This window comes from Neodiprion pinetum, chromosome 3 (genome assembly GCF_021155775.2).
Source record: "Neodiprion pinetum isolate iyNeoPine1 chromosome 3, iyNeoPine1.2, whole genome shotgun sequence".
In the NCBI taxonomy this organism is placed as follows: Eukaryota; Metazoa; Arthropoda; class Insecta; order Hymenoptera; family Diprionidae; genus Neodiprion; species Neodiprion pinetum.
The window spans coordinates 3,427,012-3,446,475 of NC_060234.1; the positions used below are offsets into that span (position 1 = coordinate 3,427,012).

The 19,464-nt window shown below is 37.9% G+C and overlaps 2 protein-coding genes across 3 annotated transcripts in view; one reads left to right on the forward strand and one right to left on the reverse strand.

Moving 5' to 3' along the window:
- NLG-3 (neuroligin 3) overlaps positions 1-19,464 on the reverse strand; it is a 551,048-nt gene that overhangs the window by 512,033 nt on the left and 19,551 nt on the right. The window lies entirely within an intron of this gene.
- The window catches only part of NLG-4 (neuroligin 4), a 260,340-nt gene that overhangs the window by 217,786 nt on the left and 23,090 nt on the right, over positions 1-19,464 (forward strand). For both annotated transcript variants that reach the window (XM_046615827.2, XM_046615828.2), the window contains one exon: positions 5,374-5,492. In XM_046615827.2, coding sequence (XP_046471783.1) covers positions 5,374-5,492 — 119 coding nt within the window. The remainder of the gene's footprint in view (positions 1-5,373; positions 5,493-19,464) is intronic.

Consider the following 19,464-nt stretch of genomic DNA (forward strand, 5'->3'; position numbering starts at 1 on the left):
GAATTTCGGCGAAAGAATTTTCTACCCAAGGGTCAGAAAGCGACGTCGCATCACCGAATGGATGAGGGTTGAGTCGCGACGACGACGTTGCGAGATAGAAAAAAATTACTATTTCGATAATCGTCGATTTTTGGAAATCGGTAAGAAATGGAACAGCGACTTTAAAAAGCTTCCAATACGTTTACTGGTCAAAGATATTTCCGTAGAACCAAAAAAAAAAAAAAAAAAACCACATAGAGATGCTGAACTATCAGCCGAAAGAATTTTTAGCCCCCATTAAATATCCAGGCGAGAGTTGAAATTCGTCGATTTTTGTCGCGGAACACGTAAATTGAAAAAAAAATAAAAGACATCATTTCAACGTCGAGTACATTTTTTTTTTTTTTTTTCTTTTTCACAAATTGGAGAGAAAGTTTAATTTTTTATGTCGTCGTTGTTTGCTTGGTAGAAAAAAGAGAAAGATCGGTGAAACTATAATTTGAAAAATTTCTATCTTTTTCCTTTCTCTGTCCCTCTCTCTCTCTCTCAGTTTTTTTATTTATTTATTTTTTTTATTTTTACCCTCCATTATTTCACCCGATGATGATTTAATGTTCTGGCAATATCGTCGAGGTATAAGAGCGAGCGAAGAGTGAGGGGGTCGGATAAGATCAGCGCTCTTTATAAGACGAGATCAGGTTCCTTAATGGAAAGCTCGCGATAATCGGTCTGTAGGTATATATATACAGCGATCGCATCGAGGGATAATTTGATTGGGGCGTTCGTATAGAGGTGCGAGCTATACACTGTACTGTATATGTATATATATATACATATATATATATATACACACCTATATTCGTCGCGTATAATCAGCCGCAATTAATTTACACCTGCTGCGTTTGTTTTTACCATCGAGAGAAATTTTTGTAATAATATCATATATATTATGTACAGAAATTTCACGTAACCGTATATATTTATATACCTATAATTAAAATAAAATATGTGAGCTTGTTGCATAATTTTACTCCAAGTTACATATTTTTCTAGCGTTATAAAACATTTACAATAGCAGCGATAAAATTAGCGGTGATACAATTTTTTTTTTGTTGATATTCATAGTCGGCCGAAAATAGTTACAATTTGTCAAATCAAATTGCCAATGTTTTACGCGTCGATTCGAATCTATTCGTTACGAAAAAGAATAAAAGAAAACTGTGACAAAGACAGAGTGAACTTTTTTTCAGAAAATCATTACAAATGAAAATGAAGTATAAAATAAAAATGAACGAACCTCGTAAGGTAAGAAAAATGGTTTCGAACATTAATTCATAGCAGAAACGAGATGGGAAACAAAAGTTTGACTTTCCATAATGCTTGAAGGTATAAGGAAAGCGACGGGAAGGAAAGGAGGAAGGGATTCTATTTAAATTCATTTTTTTATTTTTTTTTTTTTTTTTATTCTCTCTTCCTCACTGTTTTTTACGCCTCTTCTTCGCCAGCAGCCCGCTCAGATTTGGTAAAACAATATAATTAATTATAAAAGTTTTATACCTTTTTGTCGGAGCCGAAGTTACACGGAGTAAAAAACTAAAGAGGAAGAGAGAGAGAGAGAGGGAGAGAGAGAGGAAAGGTAGGCTGTTAGCAGCGATTCGAGCCAATTTCAATAAAAACAAATCGATAAACCGAAGCTAGACGAAGATACGGGGCTGAAGAGGCACCAGAAGTCCATTTAAAGCTCGATTTCACTTTCTAATCTCTTCCGCAGAAGAGGAATAGAATGGAGTATATAAAGACGAGGCTGCGCCTTAGGCTGGAGATCGTTGCTATCACGTCCCACCTATATTTCCACTAAATGTCTGATCTCTGCAAGCTTTTCGCAAAAACTGGAAAACAGAAAGGCTGTCACGATTTTTCCGTCTGTAATTATTTCTTAATCGATCGCTGCAATATTCAAGAACACACACACGTCTAATATGAAATCAAAAAACTTGACGAAAAACATTTCTTTTTCGGTGCGAAAAAAAATTTCTGCCAAAACTTTCAGAGATTTGAGAAAAAGAAAATTCTCATCAAAGCCTTTGAATTTTCCATTTCGAACAGCACGGGATTTTCGGCACTTCGTGGTTGATTTTGTTTTCTCTGCAAATTTTTGAAATTTTCATAAAACGCGCCTGCGACTGTAGCTAAGAAATTTACCGAGCGTCAGGTTTTTTTTTTTTGGGGGGGGGGGGGGGGGGGCTAAAAAAAAAATCAGAAAATTAGCGTTCTACAAGCAGAAAAATTCGAACGTTTTTAGACAGAACTCGCAATTAAGATGGGAGCTTAAAATTTTTGACAAATTTTTATTTTTTTTATTGGTTCTGAGACATATCAGCTCGTGGGATTGGAAATATTCGACAATAATTGCTATTTTAAGCTGTTCGCAAAATCGTCGACACACAAGTGTTTCGCCATTTCGACCCCCGAATTAGGGAAAAAATCGAATTAAAATCGGCGATCCGTATCTTAGACAAAAGAAATATCGCATAAATCATGCGAAATCGAGCTCAGCTTTTCCTCAGAGAAGTTGGTGAGAAACGGCAATCGCAGGAACAGAGCCTGTGGCACTCCGGTCGACGGACCAATTAGTATCGGAGCTGCTCTCGGGGCGAACCCGTAGAAACGTTACCCGCGATCTCAATTTACCGTCAACTTCTTCGGCTTCCTGCACGATCTCGAGGCGGATTGGGGGAATGGAAGAGGAGTGAAGGGGTGTTGGATGAAATTCGGGATGCTTAATTGTCCAGAAAGTCCCCTGCCGCAGTTTACCGTGATAGAAATTTCCCCTCACCGATCCGCCCCTGGAAATACACCCCCTTCCGTCCCCCGGTGCTCGTGTATGGCGGCTCTTTCATTCATAAATATTTAACGCGACACTCGGTTCCTCGAGCTTCTGCTGTCCGCCTAAAAGGTTCCCGTCAACGATGCGGGAACCTTGTCTGCCACATGCGACGGGAAGGTCCGTACCTCTTACGCACCTACGTTTAGGGAATTTTATCGGTACTAGGACCAAATAACTCAGGTATAATAAACTAAACAAAAATAACCCACTCAAAAAAAACCCACGCAAAAATAACCCAATCAAAAATAACCCGCTCAAAAAGAAACCACTCGAAAGTAAGCCTCAACAAAAATAACCCAATCAAAAATAACCCATTCAAAAAAAACCCGCTCAAAAAGAAACCACTCAAAAGTAACCCTCAACAAAAATAACCCACTCAAGAAATACTCCTCGACGAAAATAACCCACTCAAAAAGAACCCAGGCAAAAGTAACCCACGACAAAAATAACCCAATCAAAAATAACCCGCTCAAAACGAAAGCACTCAAAAGTAACCCTCAACAAAAATAACCCACTCAAAAAATACTCCTCGACAAAAATAACCCAATTAAAAATAACTCACATTGAAATAACCGATGGTAAAAATAATCCACTCGAAAATAACCTGCTACAAAAATAACCCACACAAATATAGCCCATGACAAAAATATCACATTTAAAAATAAATTTAACTTAATTTAATTCAATATAATTTCATGTTTTGTCAATCATTCGCCAATTTTTGTCATGGGTTATTTTTGACTCGGGTTACTCGTGATAGGTTATTTTTATACGCGATGTTAAGGTCTATTAACATTTTATAACTCCCTTCGGAGGTTGGACTAAACCAGAAGAGAACACGCATCAGCCTTTTCTTTGCGCAATTTTGCGGTTTCTCAGTCTTAGAAAACGGGCGAATCATTTTGTTTGAAATTTTATACTAACTTTTTGTTTTTTGCACGTATCGTTTTTTTTTTTTTTTTTAATTTGGATTTTCGTTTGCATCTGGGAGACTATGGTTTTTACTCTTCTGATGAGTTTTTTAAATGAAAAAATGTGAATTATTATAATTTTCTACTTTTTTAAAACACAATTGAACCTCTGAAAACTAACAATTACACGATCTGATCAATTCAACTGTTTAACTTGACTTGTTTATCGCAGAAGTTCGTCCCGAGAAAAATTGTTCGCAGTCAAACTTGAATATGAATTTTTGAGATCGATGAGTCGGAGTTTTCAACTTATCGACAATTTCATCAAGGCTGATTCCTTGCATTTTTCGTTTTTTTTTTGTTTTTTTTTTTTATAACTTAACATTTCTCGCCGGAATATTCTACGGCTGGTGAATAACAAATTTCGCGGCTTAGCGGCTAGTTGTCGCAGATACCGATCTTTCAGACCGTTCAAGTTTGAACCGTGAGGTCGTAGATTAGAAATTACGTCGACCTTGTGACCCGAACATCCGATCCTGGTCGTGGCAACTCATCTGAAAGATCCTAACTGCCTAACTGTGTTCCGTATCAAGTTACCCGAACATTGAATTTCGGAAATTGTGGATTGCTATTTAGTTCCAAGGAATATGGTGATTTTTCAACCTGAAAATTGCTCTTCGAAACTTGCAACGCAGCAAAGTCCAGAAATCAGCAATCAACCCTTCTAATTGTTAGCCACACTACCTGAGAACAGATTGTAATACCGGGTCCATTCTACCTAGTCACATTTGAAAAAGAAACGATCATTAGAAAACTATTCACCCGATGTGAAGCAAAAAATTACGGAGCATTCATCCACGTTCTAGATTAAGTGCAAAAAGTCGATTTATAAAAAACCAAATGGCACCAAGCTGAAAACAAAGAATCGTAACGAGTTTGACACGCAAAACGAACACTTTTCCACTCAAAAAATCATAACCTTGTCAATATTCTTATGTTTTTTTACATAAAAGAGCCTCTCCAAAACGAAGGCACTCTTTACGCATTTTAAGGTCCGCGTGAATTTTTTTCCTAAACAAGGGCCAAATGATACCTTTTGGTACCTCAGTACTCAGGAAAAAAATCATAGCTCGAGTATACAAATGTCTCCCGAGATATGGGGGAACCAAGTCGTCAAATTTTCATATATTCGATAGAACAGCCCAACGAATAAAGAAAAAAAAAAAAAAAGAACAAACCAGATTTGGAACAGCGACCATTATATTCCATGTTTTTGGATTTAGTACATTATTTCGGGGGTATTAAAGATACTTTTGACATCATATTCCGATGCAGCATCGAAAAATACATTGGAATGATGAATATTATGATCGATCTTCCGAATTTGAAAGTTTGGAGTTGATGATCCTTAGATGTGATACTTTTTGGAAAAAAAAAATAGCAGGCTCAAAAGTTGATCGACCGATCGATTCTACCCGGTGTAACTACGGAGTATCGATTGCAGAAAATTGATCGGATTCTCGAACCGATGTTTGACGAACGCTGAGCGATAATGATACTGTGATTGAGACTTGAGAGTTTTGTTATTTTTTCCAGAAACCCAAACGCGAACGAGCATCATGGCCGTGGTGAAAAGTCGTTGAAGGAGAAGAGCAAATACCGAGGGCTTGTTTGGGAGCAGTACGATCCTGTGCATCAAAAGTATCTGGAAATCGGTGAGTGGATAATTTATTTACAGATCTGTTTTTTCAAACCGTTAATTGCAATACGCGTATAAGCGATTACCTTGTACTTAACCCTTTCATGCATGCATTTTTCGTTACATGCGGTTCGCTTGAAATTTTTCATTAATGAGATTCTGGGGTGGCTGATTAGGAATCTGAATTCGAATTTCGAAAATTCAAAATGGCAGATCCAAAATGTACGACGCAAATTCAAAGAATCATTTGATTTTGATAAGACTTTATGATGCATGGTTTTTCGAGTGGCTCGTTGCGAATCTAAACTCGGCATTGAAAAATTCAAAACGACGGATCCAATATGGCGGACAAACAAAACCGGCATGAAAAAAAATGATGAAAAACTTGTGTAAAATGTTTTGGCGCGTTTTAAGCTTGTGTAAGAATTAGCATTCGGATTTACATCGCAGATGAGCAGAAAATGCTTTTTTTCGTGGAAAAATAGAAATTTCGACCATTTGGTTACCTACGTGTGCTATTTTTGCAATAAATAAATAAGTAAGTAAATTTCGCATAACTTTTAGACTCGGACATATTCCATGAGTTGTGAGGAACCGAAGAACTCGGCAGTTGTTGCCAAACAATTAGTTTAATAAATAAGAATGATGGGACACTGAGCGTTCGAGCGTGAATCAAAGGGTTAAAAATAACACAAAGCTACCGTACAAGGCATAAAGTCATAAAACGCCGGAAATTCCGGTCGTTGCGACGTAATGATTCCGCGCAGGATCCGTTGCTTTGCGTCGAAGTAATTATTGACTTAATTGAAAATCCTTGTACGTATACACACGCGTGTAACGCCTGTATCGTCGTTCTGTCCGTGAAGATCGGAGGCTTGTCGTGTTGAATTTTGACGGGGGGCAAACACGGGGCAACTGAACCCAATTTCACGCGGTATAACGCGCCCTACGGAGAATCTATTCGGTTGGCGTAATTGATCGCATCTCATTTTCGCTTTCGCCACGCCTCGAGGCGAATTTCATCGAACAATGATAAAATCGAAGTTGGATCGTTGTCGTCACGTTTCTTCTTCATCGATCCAGCAATTAGGCGTCCAATTATCACAATGAGAAGAATTTCATCCGTCAGAGTAACTAGAAAAATTGATTAAAACAGTTATCGTTAGAAAAACTGTTTGAATATTGTTGGGATTACGCTATCGTCGATCCTTTTTTGGTTATTGCAAGGCAAAATCAGTTTCTGAGGTTTACTCTACTTTTTTAGTTAAACAAGGCTTTAACGTCAGTTTATTCTTGCACAAGCATTGAATTTTCGCAACAGTTGCAAAAAAATATAGTAACGAGAAAGAATAGCAACGGATACTAGACTTTCCGTTAAGGGCTAGAAAACTAATTTTCATTTCGTACCCAGACCTATATTTTTCGATTGTGGAAAAACATGAAAAAATAGTTAAGGGCTGAGCGATAACCGGAAATAAAAATTTCTCTCAGCGCACCGATTTCGATCGGGAAAAGCAGCAACAACTCTGAAGTTGGTAATAAAAGTTGCAATTGCTCTGAAATTCATCGTTTTTGTTTTTTTTCTTCCAGTTTTAACAAACAACGAAATACATCTTCAATTTTTTTCACAACTAGTTGGCAAATCTTTGATCTTCTCACTTTGGTTTTCTTATAAAAGATTTAAATAAAGGGCGTCGATGCTTTTTTACATCGTCCCTTGTTCATTCCTCTTCGTTACTTGGGTACTTCGTTGGATCCTTCGAAACTCTCGTATATGCGGACGGGTAAAAAGTAATTTGGCCGGGAAGCTGACCCTCGTTTCCTTCCCTTTTCCCGTTTCTGATCCTTCATCCCTTTTCCCATCACCCAGCGATTCTTTCCCTGCACTTTTCCGTGACCACGAGACCGATTCCAATTCTGTCTTCTCAGGTTCAGGCGGCTTTTTTTCCCTTCTCTTTGCCACGCTTCGCTTTCTCGTATTTTTTTCGGCGAGAAATTCAATTCAGAACCCCATACATGTATCCAATGGGATTGTGAACTAAATATATCAACATTTTTAGAACCTGCGTATTATTGTCAAAATAAAATCACTCGTTACGATATAGAGAATGAAAGATCACAAGTAAAACGAACAGATTCCTTCCTTGCATTATGAATTATAATTTTCAGTAAACTCGAATATTCACTTAAGATTTGAGAATTTTTTACTAAAATTATATTATTTACGCTCTGATTCTATTGCTTGGAACGATTCTTTCTCGGAAATTTAATTCTTCGTTGATCTCATGTTGTATTCACCAACCGTTTCGAGAAGAAGAAGAAAAAAAATTAATTGAAATTGGCGCGAACGAATTTATAATAGAAAAAGAAGAATTTGTCAATCATGAAGTGAGTGATCTTTCTACTTACGAAATTGTTGATTTAAAAAAAGAAAGAACAAAAAAATGATACCACAACGAATCGATTGATAATAAAAAAAAAAAAAAAATGCGATTGTAGTTTTCGGGCGGTTATATTTTCGTTCGAGTCTTTTTACGAATGACTGCATATGCCGCGTGTATTAGTTGCGACTATGAAAGGATGGCGGCGAGTGCAAGTTTCCCCTCATTTCTCACGTCGGATGAAAAATCGCAAAAACTGATAGCCCGCATCCAGCCACCTCTGTCACACTCAAGAACCAAGAAAAATGTACCAGAAAAATTCACCCCGTGTATACAAGCCACCCCATGATGATTAATCTGAAATGGTTTTCCTCTCTCTCTTCTCGCACACTTTTCTAGCTTTTTACACAGTTTTTTTTTTTTTTTTTTTTTTTTTTTATGTCCTTTCTCGCTTCTCTTTTTTATCCCCCCATCCAACTCTTACAAACGCGTTCCCGTTCTTTCGTAACCATTTGCATTTGTCATCGCTATTATAATATTATATTATCTTCCTCGTATTTTCTTTCATTTAATTTTTAACCTAGCAGCTATCGTTGCCGGAATTTATGTAATCGCTTTTCCTACCGGAATTTTTAACCAAAATTTTTGAATTATGGCATGGCGATAAATCGATCTAATGTACAATTTGTCACTTCGATCACACAACGAATTCCAAACGAGTCCGAAATCCTGATGTGAATAAATTTTATATTTATTCTTCACTCTTAATTTGAATTAAGATTTTTCGATTCATGAAAAACAAAATATGGATCTTTACCAAAACTGTAATCGGATCATGTGCGATGATGAAATTTTTACCTGACTGTTTCCTTTAGTTCGTTCCATTCGTTCCATTCTCCTGGGCCATTAAGAATAATTTTATGCAAAAGTCTGCGTGATCGTTAGAGCGAAATTGTACACGGTACAAGGATACAACTAAATCTTAAAGTTTCGTTTCACCGAGACGTCGGAGCTGCGTTTATTAAGAACATAAATAAATCAGAGTTCGTTAAGTAAAACCTATTAAGGAAAACTACCGGGAAAGTTTATTCTGGTTAGCGCTTCGTGTACTCGAAAGCCGCGAGTTTTTTCAAACGCATAAACCACGTGATTAACGAAGAAGAAAAAGAAATGAAAATTCTCCTCAGTATTTTGAGACTGGACATTTTGCGGCGGATGAAACTTTTCGAAGAAACGAAAAATCTTCGTATTATTCTTTCCTCTTCTTATTCATCGTCCGCATGATTTGCCACGAGGAAACTATCGAATATCGATCATTCGAGCGAAATACGCAAACGGGAAAAATTTAGCGATCATCTTATGCAATATGCATACGTATGGGTGTTTGTAAATCCATTCGTGCAGCGATCGGTTGAAAATTATAATGCAACGTGCAAGACGAAATCCCGAGTAATATATGTTTCTGCAAATAAATTTCAACCCAAGTGGCTGGTCGGCTAGGTAGGATGGTAGGTGGCCCGTAAAGGTATCATGCACGAGTGAATTTAAGCGGAAAACTTATGACGCGAGCATGCCTTTGACTGCAGCAGCAAACTTGCGTTGAAAATCGAAGGAGCTTCTCAATATTCCCATAGCAGATGCCCAAGAAATCTTATATACACCTTCGTATTTATAGGCACGATCGAATCTGCGGGGTAATTCAAAAGATCGCGATTCCGAGAGACAGAAAACGGATTGGTTAAAAATCCAGCCGCTGACTCGAGTAAAATTTACGTATCATCTCTTGCAGATATATATTTCTGTGTAATTCCTCTAATAATTGCGATTTTTGCACCTGAGTTTTAGAATTTTTTTTCTTTTTTCTTATTCTCTTTGTATTCCAACTTTCTAAATCATAAGTGCTAAGTAATTTTCAGCAAACTTTTCGCTCAAAGTATTTCGAAATATTTTTCCACGCATGTTTAACTCATTTTCAATTCGATTTTAGAATTTTGATCACATTTTTTCGCCTAATTTTTCTATCATTTACTTTTTTTCCATCGCTTCGAGTTCATCCCCCCCCCCCCCCCCCCCCCCCCCCCTCTCTCACTATTTCACAGACCATAATAATTATTATTATTATTGTTATTATTATCACGAGTCTTGCGTTACTTACTATCTGTTATTTACTACCTGCTCTATTCTAAATTAGGATTAGGTTAATTTTAAGATGAATACTGTGATTCTTCTCCTTTTGATGATGTATTTTTGTACTCATGGGCACACGGCCCTCGTATAATAAATTTGATTCTATTCTATTCTATTCTATTCTATTCCAAATCAAATGTCAAAAGCTCTCTGAATCGCGATGTTATAAGTCGGAAGCTCAGAACGAGGATTCAAGGCGTGCAGGATATTCAGCCAATTCTAACAAGGAATTCAGAGCGCGTTGTGCTCGCAGCTGCAGAACCGAGTCCTAGGCACTATGCACCGGAGAATTTTCGCGATTAAAACGCGCGAAATAATTGCCTGCAAGCTTTTCTACACTTCAGCAGCGCCGGTAGAATTGTCGCGAAATATTGCCACTTTTCTGCGGATCTCCTTTTTTTTACCTAAACGTCGTCCGCTTCCTATGAAGGGGATTTTTATTTATTCATTTTTTTTTTTTTTTGTCGCTTCCCCAAATTTTTATCCCCAAGAGAACTCGGTGGAACTTTTTTTCCACTCATTTTCGTTTTCCTGATTGTTCGAATCAAAATTTGCACGAACGTTCCGAACAACGAGCAACTCGGAGAACATCGTATCGATCTGCGTAGAATTCGGAGCGATAAAGAGACCCTTGAATCTTTTTTTTTTTTTTCTATTCACAGCTTTTTTTTTTTTTTATTTATTTATTTATTTTTTAAATTCTTTTTCTCCATGCCGAGTGTAACTTTGCCCTCCGGGCAAACAGCGAGTGTGCAGGAAATTTTTTGAAACATTGCGAGTATCACGCTCTCTGCGATATTGTTTTGATTCGTTTGCAATCAACGGAAAATTATAATGGCACCGAAGTAGAAAGAATAAGAGAAGAAAAAAAAAAAAAAACTAAAAACGACAAAGAGTCTTGAAACTCTCGCGCAATATGCAATTGAAATATTATATACATACATACTTGCAGAAATTTTTTATTTTTTTTTATTCGCGTTACTTAAATACGGCAAACGAATCGAAGCAGAATTCAGTTCGTACGTTTCAATATGTTTGTTCATTTTTCATCATTCACGTGCAACAAACGTGATAGCGTATTTACAAAAAAAAAGAAAACGCTCAGACGAACGCGAGACGATACGTAAAATAAATATAGGTATAAGATTAGAGATTAATAAAAATTCCTAGAATATATTATACATCATGAGAATTTAGGATATAATAATTTTCCACATTCGCTGCCGAGATATTTCATTATACACTTTATACGTCTAGATTATGCAGTTTACTATATACTTATCCAGGATAGTCAGCGTAGCTATTTTGATAATCCCTCTTCTCGGGGGGGTAAATATTTCACCCGGTCGTCCTTGGTATGCGATCCAAGACTCCTCCGTCATTCGGTATAATTACAGGAATAAATCGGTTCTAGAGTTTGAAGTCGAAACGTCGAGACTAAAAATAAGTGAACTCAGTTTCGATTCGAAATCCCATCAATTTCAGTGACAAAAGTTTCAAGTATAAATTACAATTTACCAATATTTGCAATTTATTTTTATTTAAAAAAGGTTTTTTTGCACATTTTTATTCCAGTAAAAAATTCAGCAAGTTGAACATCACGGCTAGGGGGTGGTTCGACAATTTTCATTTCCTCCCTCTTTGTTGATTTCATCGAAACACCGGACGCTGAATACGACGGAGTTTGCACTGAGGAAAATTTCATTTTTCACAGTAACTAGAAAAATTGAGTAAAACAGGTATCGTTAAAAAAAACTGTTCGAATATTGTTGGAATTAGGAAAAACGAGGCACGCCCAACCATTTTGCGCTATCGTCGATTCTTTTTTGCTAATCGCAACGCAAAATCGGTTTCTGACCTTCTGACTGACTAGACTTTCCGGTAACAACTAACAAACTAATTTTCATTTTCTACCTAGAACAATATTTTTCGATTGTGGTAAAAAATGAAAATTTGTTAAGGAATGGGCGGTAACCGGAACGAAAAATTTCTCCCAGTTTGAATATTATCGATGAAAATTTCCTACCCTGTGTATCAGGTATTAGTGGAATTTCTTTGGCGCCTGGTACGATATATAACAGGAAAAAAATTCCTGGGGTTAATAGACGCTTCTTTGGGGGGGTGGGTTGGTAAAGGGGTTGCGAGTTCGGCCAGGCAGATATAGTTCATCCTCCGTGATGTATGCCGACGTTTGACGCAACGGACCGCTGTCATATTTCATAAGGGTTGACGGGGGTGTAACTCCGCCCCGACGAATAACGCCGACGATACAACGATCGCTACACGCGCATTGCTTGCGCATCTGTCTCTCTCTCCCTCTCCCTCTCTCTCTCTCTCTCACTCTCTCTGACTGACTGTGTCTGTCTCAGCCATAGATTAAACTGTGAGATTGCTAATTTACCCAGCTGAAATATAATATGCAACGCGTGTGGGGGTGGGACCGCCTATCCGTTACACTCCGTTCATCCACCATCCACCCTACAAAGCCTGAAAATCTGTCTTGCGATTAATCCAAATCAAGGATTCGTCTTGGCTAGGTATATTACGCTGGCCCAAAATCGTAGCGAATCGAACTCGAAGCAGTCGCGATGAAATTGCCTGCAGGTGAAAAAACTGTTGTTGGTATTTTTATTTTTTTACTCTTCGTCACCTTTCTTTCTAATTTCCACGAATCTTTTTCGTTTTCGTACCTCCAGAATCCGAATTACAGGTTTTTCCAGATTGTTTTTTTTTTTTTTTTTTTGTTTTCTTCTTCTCGATTTAGATGAGGTCGAAAAATGGAATGATCGCAGAGAATAACGTAAGTGCCACAATATCTGATTTTTCAAAATGCTAATATCGAATTGGTACGATATTTTCGAAGTACAAAATTTCAACGACGAATGAAAATTTATAGGTAGCTAAAACACGGAATGGTCAAAAAATCTGATCAATATACAATATTTGAAGTTTGAGTTTGAGTTGGAATTTTCGTAGATTAAAAAAAATAAAATAAAGAAAAAAAAAAATTCTAACCAAGTATGCCTGTGTAAATAGAATACACAACGAACGAAAAACGATGATTCGACGGTAAAGGAAAACTTTTCTCATTTCGAGGAAATAACTCTTCTTGTGCGCGAAATTTATCCAAGAAGACTGCGATGATATATTATTAATATTATTACGCACGAGATATTACGCTACATAAATTAAGTATTGGAAAATGAATGTTAATTAAATATTTGAATTTTAACTTGGAGTTTGTTTTCTTCATTTTGATTTCTGCGATTCAGTTTATTGTTGATCCCGCACTATTTCAATGAATTACCGTTTATTAATATATTTGATTCATCGTCGGTGAGACTTTGGATACTTTTCTTCCGAATTCTAAATTTCGCCTTCTCATTCCCGATTGCTAAATTCCCTCGATCGAAGGAACAAGATACAATAAGACGGTATCCCGGCAGATTTCTCTATCCTAGAAAAGATGATGAGTATTATGTTTCAGTGAGGGGTAGGTATTACATAAATTGCAAAGCTACAACGTCTCTTCTCGAGTAGGCGCGGCGGCGTTATTGGTGTTTGCCTTAGTATTTTATTCTTCCCATTAAACCGTAGGAAGCGTTACAGCAGCGGCTTCTGCGACGACAAGATGCCGTGTAATATGCTAAACGCAAAGTTTTCATCAAACTCTTGCGTAAAGGAGTGGAGAGAGAGAGAGAGAGAGAGAGAGAGAGAGAGAGTGAGGAGAAAATAGGGGATGATCTTTCCTCCGCGGCTCGAGATTATCTCCACCGAGTAGGAGAACCGGTAACAAACTTTGAAATTCATTATAAAATATTGCAAGACAATATTGGGTTAGCAACTAATCTCAATACACTAACCAAACAAATAATATATGTATATTATACATTGAGCTAGGATCCTATCGATCTGTGCAATGCGTTTCATCCTCGCGTATGATTTAGCAATATATTGCAGGAAATTAATTAATCTAAAAGTCTGACCGAACGCGATTTGAGAAAGATTGATGTATTGAGTGGGTATAACGGGTACGTAGAAACAAATTTAATGCATACTACTTTTTATTGTTTTTTTTTTTTTTTGTTTTCCTGCCTTGGAATTTTTATTTATATTTAAAATTGCGTCCGGCTATCATTTTTTGATGACTTTTTTTGCGTCGCATCCGCCGGTGTTATCAATCTCGAAATCTGAACGCCAATAAAGCTTCAAAAGTTTAACCGAGAAACCAATGAAACTCGTACGATCGATAATTGAAATTATTTGAAAAGAAATCGAATTGCCAATGGCTTTGAACGGTTTAATTTTTTTCCAAAGTCAAACGACAATTACTTATCCTCTGTGCTTTTTTATTCCGAGTTATTGCCAGGTGTATTCCCAGATTCAATTCCCAGACGAACATGAATCTCAGACTGAGAGTTCGCGTGCAATCTGTTCAATCGATCACCGATCAGGCCTCTATCGCAGTATTGAATCAAGCCCGTAACTACGCCCGCGCTGTTCTTCTCTGAGAATCTACGAGGCCCTGATTTCTACTCCAAATTGTCACGTAGAATCACTTAGTCGAAGCACACGTAGACACGGCCCACTGTGCGTGACCTAGAACCGAGCGTCTCAATTTAGACGTTATTTAGGAACTAATTCGAGCGGTTCTCCAAGGGTGGGGTAAAAAATATTCGAAAGACCAAAAATTCGACGATACGAAATCCCGAAAGTCAAACTACCGACAATTAAAGACGTAGAAGGGTCATAAATACGAAAAGATGACTTGTGGAAGGATGAAAATTGAGTAAATGTCAAAAAAGCGGTTTCTTTAAGTTTTTACAACGGTGTCACCCCATAACCGATGTGCAATTCTTTGAGGAGAATTGATCCTTGAATCGATGTCGAATCGGCTCACGGACAATTGATTTAATCGTAAAATTCAGTGCCGAAAAGTCAGTGAAAAAAACGAAAGGAAAAAATATCAAAAATGCTGTACGGGAAGTGAATGAAAACAAAGAGACGCAACTGATTTAAAATTTATTAGAATCAACTCGTCTATTCTATATAAGAATCGATTCGACGGATCGATATTTGTAAGATTTTTTTTTTTTTTTTTGTATCGGTCTTGGCGGAATGGAATCGAAATCTGCCGTTTCAAAAGTTTCCGAATTATTTGTAACCAACTTCTGACCGTGGAGAAAAACAGCCAGCCACTCGAAGAACTTCTTAACTGATGAAAGAGCCAATCGCAAAGAATTAGCGAAATCCACTCCCCACCTCTTTGAAGCATTCGCCTAATTCTGCAAGACTCGCGACGGGTATTGATCGAAAAAAGATAGAAGTAGAAACTTGTGTAGAAACCAATAAAGGTAGCGTATAACGGACTAACCTCTCTTCGCGTTATCGAAAATCTATGCGAGGGATGTCTTTGTGTAGAATTTGTTCGCTGAACTGTTTTGTTCGTTTAAATCGAATAGGCTGTTGTATAGAAGTTTGACATTAAGGGGAGTTTTTTTGTTTTTTAGTTTGATTCAAGTTGACATTAAGTTTGGACAGTCTAAGATAATATCCGTTTTTGGGATGCCATTTTTTAAAGAAAACGAAAATACTTTAAGCAATTTGGGTTCGAGGACTTAATTACTTATAGTTTCAAAAACATTGTTTAAATTTTTTCATCGAGATTACCAACAAAATGGCGGCATGGCGCCTATAAGTAACGAACGACCAGGTTTTCAATCCGGTGGCGCAGATTCATCGGTCAATTTTTTGACCGATCTGCTTGAGATTTTGACACAATCTTTGAAACTTGTTTATAGATTCAGGCTCGTGGCTGGGTATATTTTTGAATTTCAATTCCAAATTTTTTAACAATTTTTTGGTCGAAAAATGAATTTTATTGTTCACAGTCGTATAAATATGTGTCAAAATTGGTTGTTTTTTTTTTTTTTTCATTTCAACATATGAGCTACGAACTCGAACCCAAAAAGGTGTTTCCAACTCGCAAAAAGTTTGTCTATCCATTACAAGTTGGAAAGTCGTGTCAGAAGATGCGCCACCTCAACTTCGGAGTCGTTCGCTACTTATACGCGCCATGCCGTCATTTCGTTATTAATATAAATGAAAAATTTCCGAAAGGCACGCGAAACTATAAGTCACAAAGCCCTCAAGTACAAATTACTTTCGAGTGTTTTGATTTTGTTTAAACAAAGAAACTCCTAAGCTCCACCCCTTACCTTCACCTTGACAAAACTCCCTCGATGACGTTTCAAATTGATACAAGTTTACAGTTATCCATTTTTTTTTATACATAAATCACATCAGACCCACCGTCAGTTTAATGTGAGGTGAACTTATTAATACAAAGTCATACAGAGATATCGTATACGTGTTGGAAAGGAGTACGTGAGTAGGAATTGTTACGAGGATCCGTAGGAGAAATAAGCGGCGAAAGGTGCTTCTTACGTATCGTGAAAGAAGCTTATATTTTCCCTGCTCACTCGAGTCGGTGCACGGAGAGGGGGGGTGGGCTTGGTATCTTTTTATATCGAGAGAATAAAAACCCAGAACTCGGGTATTCTCGTCACGACGGTCATTGTTGACGGTTAAGGGAGAAGACTGAGTGCAGAGAGGAGAGAACTGAGCCTTTCACAGACGGGACTGCAGACTCTAAGCCCATCAAAACCTGCAGCCTCTGTGTTATACATGAGAAACTGGTAGCAAAAGCTGAACTATAACGGACGACACAACCTTTCCGGGTTCGCGTTCTCCGTTCGAACCTTAAAACTCGCAACTTTCGACTGCGAACTTTCTCCGGATGAAAAGTTGGCCGACCGAAGGCTGGAAAATTCAATATCCATTCTGGCGAAACTTCGAGGGATCCTTTTCACATTTTATGGGGTTTGTTTCGTTGCATTTGTTTTTTCTTTGCTTTTTTTTCTTTTTTCTTTTCTTTTTTTTTTTTTTCTTTTGCAATTTTTGAATCGCGCAGAGCGAGGATGATCAAAGTGCGAGTGATAAAATTACGCGAATTCATCCGTGCGATACGTACGGAAGAAATTGTGCCTGCGAAACGAATTTTTACGATTGAAAAAACCTTGTGAAATACGTACACGAAGAGTGGGGGGGAGGGGGGGGGGGGGGGGGGGGGGGAGAAAGCGAAATGGAAATTCGCCATCAACGAGAACGTAATAACGCAAGATCCCCGACGTCGTTCTTTCACCGCGTCGACGACCAGGCTACGATATCGGATCATTTTTTGCCAACCGATGCTATGCGAGAGGAAAAAAAAAAACAAAAAAACAAAATGTCTCGAAAGGTTTCGAATCGTGTCGCTCTGTTTTCGCGTCCGACGCAATACACCGAGGACTTAAACCTTTTCCATGACAAATAACAAGTCGTTGATCGAATGTTATCCGCCCTTTCATCCACCGCATTTTCCGTCCCGACGGCATCTCGTTAAACGGCGCCATTTCTTCACTTTCTCATATCATCTCGTTTCAAATTTTTCGATCAATTTCTTTTCTTTTTTTCTTTTTTCTTTTTTTTCCGCCTTTCTCCGCTGCACCAGCGACGACCTTCGAATCATCCTCGCAAGTTTCATCCCCCTTCCTTGGATTGTAAAAACAGAAAAGTTCGTAGTGTGAAAAGTAGTCAAAAATTTGCAATTTCAGAATATTACACCATAAGTTCACGAATCTTAGCGCTGATATTCTCAGGCTTGAAATTCTACAATCTGCAAAATATGGGCGGTGGTGAAATTCCGCGAAGAAATCTGCGACAATTCTAATAATCGTCAATATTCACACCGTCAAGATCGAGCTAATAGTCCTTATGTAACGAACGACACGCGCCAATATTCGGAAAGTTGCGCTTTGGATTGTTTGCAAAGTGTTTGAATCCGCGGAAGATTTAGAAGGCTTTATCCTCGCGTATGCCTGTAGAATTTCACTGGGGCGAGGGTGAGGGGTGGGTGGGTGGGTGGAGGGGGGTGTTCCAAAGATTTTCCCAGACTTGAGAGACTTGTAGGTGGATGATAATTATTCAACGATACACGCGTCCTTTCGTTCGCCAAATTTGTTCGTCTTGAATGCGCGCTAAGCGCGATTAGATCGCGAGTCGATTGTTTCGTGGTAAATTGGTGAAATGGATTTACCGAGCTTTCGAGGATTTATGTACACATCGCACCGTATCCTTTGTTACGAAGGACAAAAACTAATTGCAAACGGTTAACTTTCCTTCGTTACTTCCTCAGCGGGATCCTGCAGGTATTATATGTACGAATGAAATTAGCTTTTGCTGCAGGAATTCTTACTAGCCGAATCGGTCGATGTGCCGAATTAACTTTTCGGAAGAATGCCTCGGCTGCTTCAGCTTTTCGCTGTATATATTTTGTATATATTTATATATATATACATATAAAACCCCCTTAACGAGGGTGACTTATACCTCGTAATTCACCGTGCAGCTCTCAAGTTTTCACGAGCACTTCGTCCCTCAAGTGGAAAATGTCTAATTTCGTGAAATACCGTTGTTGAAACAAATTAAGAAACAAATATATCAATATCTCCGCAAAGTGTAGAAAATTCTCACCGTTCGATGTATGATTCTTGAATTGTGAAACATTTTGATGAAATTTCCAGAGCTTTAGGGATAAACTGGCGGTAAAAAAAAAAAAAAAAAAAAACAGAAAAGAAATAAATAAATAGGAAAATTGATACGAATTAGCAACTTGACGATACAGCCGAGTTGAAAAATTTTTGAACAATTTTTCACAACACATCCGAGATTCTTGGGAGTATTGAGAGAATTTGAATGAGTTTTGATAAACCCCTGAGCCTGGATCGCTGAAACGTCGTATTTTCTAAAGGCAGGCGATTCAAGGGTCCGTCGAATCCTGGATACCTGTAAGCTCGATTCATAACGGAGGCGGTTAAAGATTCCCGTGACTGTGCGCCGCCTTTCACGGTACGTTAGTTTCTGCCGAAATCTGGGGTATACATAAACCATTTGCAAGTTAGGGGTTTGATGAGCTTGGAATTTGATTAGCGACAAATTCAGATCAGAATATCTCAATGTGAACACAGCAGGGTACGAAACGGGGCCTGAGAATGTGAAACACCGTGAGTGGAGAGATTATGTATGGGGCATTCCACGCCAATTCGAGCTGGGTTTTACCCGTGACCTCTTAGATTTGGCGCGCGATTTTTTCTCTGATTTTTCTCAATTGGAAAGGTACTCGGTTTTTTTTTCGACTCAATTTGAATTTTCTACAATGTTTAGAAACGATTTTGTCGTTTCGCGTTCTTGAAAATTTTTTCGAGGGTAAAACTCAGTTCAAATTGGCGTGGAATGCCACATATATAAAACACGATTCAACGGTTTGAACGTCAATATTTTATACCTGTGCTACTTGTCGAGATTTAAAAAACTTCGGGT